The 10,348-nt window shown below is 44.0% G+C and overlaps 2 protein-coding genes across 2 annotated transcripts in view; one reads left to right on the top strand and one right to left on the bottom strand.

Annotated features, from left to right (window-relative positions):
* Positions 1–10,348, bottom strand: part of LOC309356018 (prolactin-releasing peptide receptor-like) — a 247,944-nt gene that overhangs the window by 7,933 nt on the left and 229,663 nt on the right. The window lies entirely within an intron of this gene.
* Positions 1,720–10,068, top strand: KNSTRN (kinetochore localized astrin (SPAG5) binding protein). The gene is made up of 9 exons (XM_081917969.1): positions 1,720–2,014; positions 3,760–3,838; positions 4,358–4,475; positions 5,860–5,919; positions 7,046–7,145; positions 8,027–8,141; positions 8,860–8,921; positions 9,219–9,293; positions 9,723–10,068. Exons 2-9 carry the CDS (start codon positions 3,769–3,771, stop codon positions 9,852–9,854), a joined length of 732 nt encoding a protein of 243 aa, XP_081774095.1. The 5' UTR covers positions 1,720–2,014; positions 3,760–3,768; the 3' UTR covers positions 9,855–10,068.

The raw sequence follows: 10,348 nt of genomic DNA on the forward strand, positions 1-10,348 counted from the left end.
ATTTCCTCAGCAGGCCAGTCCTATCCTGTAAAGCAAATAGAAGTGTGCAGTAGCTGAACAGATGTACTGAAAATGTAAAGGAACCTCTTACCAAACATTTTTGCTTACTGAATTAAATTAGAAAAGGGGCAAGGCTGTAAGTTTTAATTAAATTAGAAAAGGGGCAAGGCTGTAAGTTTTCCTTGACACCAGCCTCCCACAAGCTGGTGCTCCACTTTTGCTTTTGTGATGATCAACAGTCAGGGATTATGAGAGTTGTACAGTGGTACCTCGGGTTAAGAACTTACCAGTAATTCGTTCCAGAGGTCTGTTCTTAACCTGAAATTGTTCTTAACCTGAGGTACCACTTTAGCTAATGGGGCCCTGTGCTGCCGCCACACAATTTCTGTTCTCATCCTGAAGCAAAGTTCTTAACCCAAGGTACTATTTCTGGGTTAGCGGAGTCTGTAACCTGAAGCGTCTGTAACCCGAGGTACCACTGTAGTTCAAAACATCTGGAGTACACTAGAGAGGGGATGTCAGCTTCGCACAATCCAATGTCGCCACATTATTGCTCTCTTGCTGTTTGGAGGGATAAAGGTAAAGGTACTGACTGACACTTAGCAATGCCGGCTACTCTCTGCGGGAGGCAGTGGAGGACAGAGGTGCCTGGCGTTCTCTGGTCCATGGGGTCACGAAGAGTCGGACACGACTAAACGACTAAACAACAACAACAACACCTCTGACCATTAGGTCCACTTGCACAAAAGCAGGACAACCCCCCACAGAACATCTGTGGCATGAAACGTTACAGGATTTCACCGGAAGCTGTTGGACGTGTACTGCCGGGACGTATATGAATTTCAGGCTAGAGTGCAACAAGCCAAACCAAGGCAGGAAATAATGAGGTTGACTTTTTGTTTTTCGGCTAAAAAAGAAGAAGCTGCAGGACAGGAATATACACCAAACATTTAACCCCCAGCCCCCAAAAAGAATCCCGGGAGCTATACTTTGTTAAGGGTGCGGGGAACTATAGCTCTGTGAGGGGTAAATCCCTGGATTCTTGTGGGAGGTGTTTGTGCTTTAAATTTATGGCGTGTACACGATCATTGTCTAACTACCGGGAAGGTGCGAATGGAGTGGAGAGTAGCCGGCATTGCTAAGTGTCAGTCATTACTACAGGCTGGCTTGTTCTGTCCACTTGCCATCCTGGCTCAGGGACACGTGTATTGCCACCTTTGCAAAGCAGGACACGTGTCAGCAGAGCTGCATTCCCCTATCCTTAAAGCCCAGTGACGGGGAAAGCGACACTTGGTGGCACATATTGTACAGAACCCCCGACGCCGGGTGTGTCCTAGAAATAAATACATAGGCTAGTCCGTGCAAGACTGCAACCCGAGGGTCACTTCCTTCGGATCAAGCCCCATGGAAATCTGTCCGATATAAGCCTCACTACGCATCGCTTCAAAGCAGAGCAGCAGCAACCAAAACATCCCCTAAACGATCACACGCCCCGTCGTGCAAAACCCTTATTAAGCCTCTCCTCGTCCGCTTCCCACAGAAGCGCAGGGCAACATCCTCCTTCAGCGCCGGAGTCGGAGGAGACGAAGATGCTTCACTTTTCATCCTGCGCAGGCGCCGCTTCGCCGTGTTTGGTGGTGGGGAGAGCCGGAGAAGCCGAGTGATTCGGCGCCTGCGCAGCGGGCTCCTTCCTCGGCTCGCTCGAACTCTCGCGTGGTATCGCGGTGACTGGAGTCTGTTCCCGTTCAAACGCTGGCGGGAGTCGGACGGCGCTGGTCCAGATAAAGCGCCGAAGGAGGAGGAGGGGAGTCCGCTCCGTTGTGTCTCGAGGGCCTTGTCCAGTTAGCCGAAGGGAGTTATTGTGCTGCGGCCTTTGGCCGGTAGTACGCGGTGCGCTCTGTACATGCCCAGGAGAAATACTTAACCTCGTTGACGCTTGTTATCCACTGAGCCGAGGGAAGTTCCCGGGGTGCTGCTCGTCTTTGGGGGTTTGGAGGCCTCCGGAGACTTAACGGTATGTGTGCGTTGTATTTGCAAATACGTGGCCGGAGGTGCAGCAGCAAACGACGCCACCACGCAATAATAATAATTATAATTAATTATAAATATTATTTATACCCCGCCCATCTGGCTGGGTTTCCCCAACCACTCTGAGCAGCTTCCAACAAAACACTAAAATACAATAACCTAAAAAGCTTCCCTAAACAGGGCTGCCTTCAGATGTCTTCTAAAAGTTTGGTAGTTTTCCTCTTTGACATCTGGTGGGAGGGCATTCCACAGGGCGGGTGCCACTACCGAGAAGGCCCTCTGCCTGGTTCCCTGTAAATTGGCTTCTCGCAGCAAGGGAACCATCAGAAGGCCCTTGGAGCTGGACCTCCAGCAAAGGCCATGGGGTCCCTCTTGACCCTTGGGGAGACCAGCTCTGTCCCCTGCAGGGCTTTTCCCCACCCCAACCTTTGCATTGAGCTGGTAGGCTGCTGTTTTGTCTCTTCTCCAGGCAAGGTATAACCAGCTCCTTCAACCTTCCCTCATAGGACCTGGTCTCCAGGCTCCTCAACATCTTTTGTCTCCCCCTCTAGACACCTTCCGGTTTGTTGACGGCCTCCTTAAACTGCCCACAGCTGCAATACTGGTCGGTATCTTCCTTGTAAGCTGCAGTTTGCCTGTGATGTGTACAGAGATATTCCCTTGTAGGGAAGTGGGCAAGACATATGTCATGGGTAGGCAAACTAAGGCCCCGGGGGCCGGATCTGGCCCAATCGCCTTCCAAATCTGGCCCATGGACGGTCCGGGAATCAGTGTGTTTTTTACACGAGTAGAATGTGTCCTTTTATTTAAAATGCATCTCTGGGTTATTTGTGGGGCATAGGAATTCGTTCACTGTTGTTTTTTTCAAAATACAGTCCAGCCCCCCACAAGGTCTGAGGGACAGTGGACAGGCCCCCTGCTGACCCCTGACATATGTTCTGGCCTCATCCATGTTGCTTTCCCCAACCTTTGGAAAGTTCAGGCCTGCTGTGTCTCTGCTTCACCACCTTGGATAACGCAGCTCTTTAATAATAATAATAATAATAATAATAATAATAATAAAATTAATATTTTTATTAAAGATTTCTTAGTTTACAAAAATCTGTGCATTGTCTCTTTTTTCAAGTTGTGTTTTCTACAGTTCAGTTTCATTTGTTTTCTACAGATCAGTTTCATTTGTTGTGAGACATTAGTGTTGCATACAGTATTAGGTTAGGAAGGAAAGGGGGGGAATGGTGAGTGGGGTGGGGTCAGGTGGTTATGCTTCTATTGTACTTAGTGTATGTGTGGGGTTTTGTGTAAGCGTCACTTGTATAGGTTCTCCTATTATTTGCTTGTATTTCCTTGGTGGTGAGAGACGTTGGGGGTGGCTTAGGGTGTGGTTGGTTGTCTTTGGTTGGCTGTAGTGAGATTCGTTTTTGTGTGTGAGTGTGTGTATTTTTGGATCAGGTTATCCAGATTGATTCGTATGCTGTCAGCTGATTGATAATGCTGCTCTTGAAGATGAAGCTGGCATGCAAATAAAATGATTAAAATCAGTCAGTCATGATAAAACTCATAAAAGAGGTGCTGTGGATCAAACATTGGGAAATGATGTCTTTAAATTCTAGGCTGTCAGTGAAAACCTTTGTTTCATTCCCTGTGCCTGAGGTGGCCCCTGCACTTCATGCATCCTATAGGTTGCAGCAGTTTGTCTAACAAACATGCAATGCTTCTTTCCTGTTCTTACAGGCTTTCAATATGGAGAATGAGAAGTCCAGGATTCCTGTCTACAGCTTGCAACAGCCCAAAGTGATCAGTATGCCAACAGGTGTGTTAGGCTACTGTATTGTTACTGTTTTCACCCCTATGTTGCTCATCTTCAAGTGCTCATCCTAACAGCTGTGGCAGCCAGGATGAATCTCCCAGGCTATGGGGTAGCTGGAGAGCCTGTAGCCCTCCAGATGTTGCAGCACTCCAGCTCCCATTGGCCAATAGTCAGTGATGATGGGAGCTGGAGTCCAGCAATTTTTAGAGGCCCACAGGTTCCCTGTCCTGTCTAGAATTTTCTAATAAGCTGCTTGCCCTGAGTTGAGCTCTGCCGTGCGATCAAACCTTAAGTTGGCACCATGTGCCCAGACCTTCATTGAACCTGCATTGAAAAGTCATCTAGGTAAAACAAGGGCCAAACTATTTACCTTTCTAAATGCCTGGTGAGGTTGTGGGTTTTTAGGGAGACAAAAAAAGTGGGTCTTCAAATGCTGTTTAAATGTGGAGACTGAGGGAGGTGCTGTCAATAGGGTGAGTTACTGAGTTTCCTTTTGTTTTTAAATGGATTCTTTATTTGCAGATCCACATTCAAAAAAGCAGTGTTTTGTCAAACCTGACCTGGGCCCCTTGAAAGCTCCTGATTTCACTTTTGGTGAAAATGTTCCTGTGCGTACTGCCCTCAAAGACACAAATCAAAGGTAAATATAAGTGCATACTACCATTGAGATTTTCTGTGGAAGCTCTACTGAATGTGCCCTAGACACCTGGGTTGCACTTGGCTGGGATATGAAGAAATAGACAGCTTTCTTCAAAGCCATGCCTAGTTTTTGGAACTCCTTACCCATTTAGGCCTCTCTTCTACCAGCTGATCTGTTGACATTATTGTCTCTTCTCTATTTTATTATTGTTAGTCCTGCCTTCCCGCCCCTGCTTTTTTATAAAAACATGTTTAGATGTGCAGACTGCTTTGAGCTCTTCTTTTAATGGAAAGGTGTTGTAAAATAACTTTTAAAAAGCCAACAAAACTTGTAATCATTGGTATTTAACAACAAACATGACTGCTTGACGATTTCTCAGCAAATGTGCTGCTTTATCCTGGAATCAATAGAACTAAGAGCACTAACAGGGAGCTTGGAGGTCACGTTGTCCATCCCCTGCTTGACGCAAGCTGCAAGAAGCATTGCTATGCAGCCTCTGCCAACCAGCTTCTGGTTTAATGTCCCAGTGGTGTCCAAACTTTTTTCAAAGAGGACCAGTGAAGGGCCGTGGGGGCCAACCAGAGGGCTGCCCAAGGTTGTTGAAGTTTTTTTAGAATTTTACCCCAGGAAATAAACTGCCACAGGGGCTGGGTTAAAGCAACCAGCGGGCCAGATTAGGCCCCCGAAACGGACTTAGGACATGCCTGCCCTAAATGAATGTGAGCCCACCACCACCTGATGTAGTCTCATCCAGCCTGTACTATTCTAAGTTCTTATACAGCTCAGGACCAGGTTACTTGAGAGACTGCTTTATCCCTTATGCATCTAGTAGATTGTTGCAGTTTGCAAGTTTCTCCTGCAAGTGCCAAAGATCTCTGAAGCCTGCTCTATAGTAACTCGGAGCAAGACTTTTAGTGTGGCTGCCCCTGTTCTGTGAAATAGCATTTCTGTCAATAGCATTTCTATCTGCACTTTCTGGAAACAGTTGAAGGTTATGTTCGAACATACTTTACCAGCTGCATAATGGATCTGTACCCTGAATGCGCATTTGTTGGGATGGTTAGCCTTGTTTTAAATGTATTTGCCATTTTGTGTTCTTAATTGTTTTAAATTATTTTATGTGTAAAAACGCCTGGAGATGGTGGTTTGGAAGGTTTAAATATTAATTATTAAATTAATAATAATGTAATTGATTAATAGGTTTCTCATAATGTTTAGCCAAAAGCTACTTCCTTGCAATTTCTAAACTTGATGAAATGTACGAAATGGTATGAAGGAATTTTGGGTTTAAATAATGGCAAATGTTCAGAGGATCAAACTGTTAGTTGGTTTGGCTTTGTAATATTAATAAAAGCTACAAATATCATTATTTAACTCTATTAAGGTTCATGAAGAAGGCAACACAGCCACCACCCAAGAAAGCAGCAACGTCAAATGCTCGAACGTGAGTGCCCCAAAGCAAAGCTGTTTCTTATGCATTTTCTTTATCTGCTTCCTACTCGTTCACAACGTGACTATATATGTATATAGTTTTTTTAATTCTGTTTAATTTTTTTGAATGATTTCTCCCCCTATTTTTTAGTGGTTCTTACTATTATCTGTAAGCCGCCTTGAGTCCCATCAGAGAAAAGGGCGGCCTATATAATAAATGTTGTTGTTGATTCCACATAGGAATGGATTTAGGTCAAATTAACATTTCTTAAGTGATGACCTCATTTAAGAAAATGCAGAATATCATATAAACATTGTGATGTATTTCTATGTTTATTTTGCATTATGTGATTTTTCTTTAAAGTCACCATGCAGCTTCAGTGTGCAGCTATATACAGTCATACCTTGGTTTTCGGACAGCTTAGTTCTCAAATGTTTTGGCTCCCGAACGCCGCAAACCTGGAAGTGACTGTTCCAGTTTGCAAACTATTTTTGGAAGTCGAACGTCTGACAGGGCTTCTGCGGCTTCCGATTGGCTGCAAGAGCTTCCGGACATTTTGGAAGTCGAACAGACTTCTGGAACGGATTCTGTTCGACTTCCAAGGTACAACTGTATATACTTTTGAATCCACGGTGAACACTGAAATGTCCAAGAGTAGTAAATAGCAAAGCTGTGAATGCTGTTATCATAAGCTGGTCAGAATGTTGCTTCTTGATTAGAATATTCCTCACATAGGGCCCTGAACTAGGAACTGCAAGTTTGCTGGATCTTCATTTTTCATACATTTAAAGATGAAAAAGATTTCGGAGCCAAGTCCTTGCACACAAAAATGCATCCCTAATTACCCCCAAGCTTTCTTCACTTCAGCTGTGTAACTTAGGGCAGGGATGCTGGGCGGGAGTCATTTTGTTGCTGCTATTGATAAATAGTTGGGAGTCAGAAATCCTTACCTGGGTAAATTACCCAAAGATCTGGTACACCTGGATCTACTTTCTCCCCTCTGCCCATGTCTTAAATGACAACTCATGTATATTTACCTCTTTCTATCTATGGTGTTCTGTGTGAGCTTTGTCTGAATGTTAAATGCAGACAAACTGCTCATCCACAATACATCAGTGATATGTTTTTGATCCTATAGCCCTATGAGCAGATACAGACGGGAGGCTGAGCTCCGAAACAAGAACAAGCAGTTGGAGTCTGCTAAATGGGAAGTGAGCTCAAAGCTGATGGAAGCAGAGGTAGGAAACAAACTTGATTCTGATTATCCTAAAATGATCTCAACTGTGCATTGGGTTCCCCCCAGATTTCCAACACCCTTCTAAGAAGATTAGGTAAATTCATGGAGAATAAGGCCATTGATGGCTACCAGCCATGGTGGCTGTATGCTACCTCCCAAGATCAGAGGCATGTTGTCTCTGAATACTAGTAACTGGAGAAGAACAGTGGGAGAGGGCTGGTGCACTTGTGTCATCTTTGTGGGCTTCCTATAGGAATCTGGTTGAGCACTGTGGGAAGCGGGATGCTGTACTAGGCAGCCCTTTTGGTCTGATCCAGCAGACCAAATCCGGGACAAGATGCTAAGATATCTTGTCCCGGCATTGGCTCATTGTACTTTACTTGCCCAACGGGCCACACTGTGTGTGTGTGAAGTTATTTAAAAATACAGTGGTACCTCGGGTTACAGACGCTTCAGGTTACAGACTCTGCTAACCCAGAAAGAGTACCTTGGGTTAAGAAATTTGCTTCTGGATGAGAACAGAAATCGCGCAGCAGCGGCGTGGCGGCAGCAGGAGGCCCCATTAGCTAAAGTGTTGTCTCAGGTTAAGAACAGTTTCAGCTTAAGAACAGACCTCCGGAACAAATTAAGTACTTAGCCCAAGGTACCACTGTATGTTACCAGATTTAAACAGGTTTTGAAAAGGCCATCCAAGAAATTGGCTTGTAGAAATATTGTTAATGCCTGCTCATGCCAGCGGTCTATGCGGGGTGGAGGGCAGGCTTGCTTCCCTCTAGTGTACAGTTTTTCATCCCTCCTGCGCCAGGCAAGCAAACCTTAAATGCTTGAAGGCCTAATAAAAACTGGTGCTCTGCTGTTTGGTTCAGTTATCTGTACTTGCAGAAAGATCTGAAGAATACGAAGGAGCAGTGTGATAGTCTGGAAAAAGAAAACCAGAAGCTGAAGAAATTTCAGGAGAGCTGCATGTTGATCTTGGCAGCTAGGAATTGTGATCCAGGTATAAAATACAGTTGCTTCTCTGCTCTCTCCCCTGTACGTATACATCTGCAGTATACTATCACTTTCTCCCAAATGTCTTAATGAATTGAAATTCCTTGGATAAAGTTCCCTGTGATTTTCTTTCTTTCTTTCTTTCTTTCTTTCTTTCTTTCTTTCTTTCTTTCTTTCTTTCTTTCTTTCTTTCTTCCTACACTGGATGCAAGGAGGTTGCAGGGCCTTTTGGGACCTCCTGTGATCAGGGCACATACACAGGAACACCTGTACACTTCTAGGTGCTTCTTTTTGGTTATCCCACTGAGTGTATGGGAGTGCTGGAAGCAGGGTCAGGGGAATGTGCTGATATGAGGACCCCAGTGCCCCACATTTGCCTGCATGGAATGCATGTGTTTCACTGCTGAACTTATAGTCCCTCCCCATGCGATCACACTGTGATCTGCAGAATCTTTTAAATTTTAATTTGGTGTTTTAGATGGGGGAGGGGTTTATTGGTTTATGTGGGGCAGTGTTCTTGTTTTTATTATGTATCTTGTTTTTATCTTTATTTTTATGTCGTGAACTGCCCTGAGATCTATGAATGAATGGCAGTGTATAAATTCAATAATAAATTTTGAGTTGCTTATTAAGGATAGTCCCAGAACTATGGGAATGGAGGCCATGCTTCTGGTAAATTAATGGCATATGTATGGTTCTGACTTGTAAATGTTTTTTCCAATTAGCTACAGGTGACAAAATTTTGGAAGAGGATGAGGAGAACAAGAAGACACAAGCTGAAATAATGGTGAGAGAATGAACCTGTTTCCTCTTCCCTAGGAAAATGCTTGCCTGACACTTCCCCTCCACCTGCAAAGTTTATTCTATGTATTTTGCTGAGTTCCAGCTGTCATGGGTCCTAAATAGCTACGGAGATACCTTCTGAATATCTCCAGGACAGGATTTGACAGAACTGCTGTCCCTGATGCATGGCAGTCAGTGTGATGACCTCTACATGTTGCTAGGCGACTGTCGTCATCCCTGACCATTGGACATGCTAGCTAGACCTCACTTTGTCAACCCCTTCTTGTGCCTTTTCTTTCAGGACTTGATGGAGAAGCTGACTACTGACCTTGAACTATTCACCCAGATGGCAAAAGAGCAAAAAGAGAATCTTCAGGTAAAATACGAATTGTCTTCCTTCTCCATTACTGCCAACATACAGAGCATTTAAGTCTGACCACCACCACTGCTAGGTCTCTAGACACAAAGCCAACACCACACAAATTCCTTTCTTCTAAATGTTTTTTCTTGTCTGCTCACCTGATGCCAACCACACCTCCATATATGTATGCAAACTTCTTACTTCTGTTTGGCAAGAGGGGAAAGGCCTGAACGGACAGCAACTTCGCACTGCAAGCAAGCCACTTTGCAGAGTGATCTTGTACCTGCTAACTGAAAACAAGTCGTGTAAACCTTGAAGGCTAGCAAATTTATTATGGCATAAGCTTCATGGACTTCAGTACTTAATGTTGTTGCTGCCTTTCTGAAAACTGAAAATACAAGTTGTGTGTAGAATACATTAACTATTAATTTTCTTTCCTCGTAGAAGACACACGACAAATGGAAGCAGGTGGAGGAGGAACAGGCCCATTTCTTAGAGCAGGAGCAGTGTTTTCATAGAGAAATGGAAGATTTGTTTGCCATTTTGGATCAGGCAGAGGAACTCAATTCATCATAACAAGAACTGAGCCATGTAAAATTGTGCTGATCTGCTTCCTTATTGGACTCCAATATATAGAGCAGGGGTATCCCTTGGAACTTTATAGTTTTAATAAGGTTTGTCTTTGAAACACTTTGGGTTTGTTTTTTTTCCCTTTTCTCTGTTTTGTTTTTTGTAAATAATTTTTTTGGGGTAATTAATTGATTAAAATAAAATCAATTTAGAATGAGAATCATACGTAGGATTTCTTTTTTTCTAATACAATGAAATAAGAGAAAGAATCATGGAATTTTAAAGTACAGCATCTAGTACAACTTATTACAATTGCTACATCAAGTATAGAAAGCATTGTGGTCTGTCAAGGCCAACAGCAGTTTTCAAATAGTTCTTGGGGAAAATTGGGAATCAGTGCAGTGGTTCCCCCCTTTTCAGGGGGGGGGGGATATTTCTGATCAAATTAAAAACAGGATTTATTCTGTATCTGTTCTATAAATCCACTCCTTTCTGCTTGG

This window comes from Podarcis melisellensis, assembly GCF_964234715.1.
Source record: "Podarcis melisellensis genome assembly, chromosome: 1".
Lineage (NCBI taxonomy): Eukaryota > Metazoa > Chordata > Lepidosauria > Squamata > Lacertidae > Podarcis > Podarcis melisellensis.

What these genes read in the sequence shown, in the direction of transcription:
- KNSTRN (XM_081917969.1), top strand. Translation starts at nt 3,769, where the DNA reads ATGGAGAATGAGAAGTCCAGGATTCCTGTCTACAGCTTGCAACAGCCC. An exon ending in AGTGATCAGTATGCCAACAG is followed by an intron (nt 3,839 to 4,357) that starts GTGTGTTAGGCT and finishes CTTTATTTGCAG; the next exon opens with ATCCACATTCAAAAAAGCAG. An exon ending in AGCAAAAAGAGAATCTTCAG is followed by an intron (nt 9,294 to 9,722) that starts GTAAAATACGAA and finishes CTTTCCTCGTAG; the next exon opens with AAGACACACGACAAATGGAA.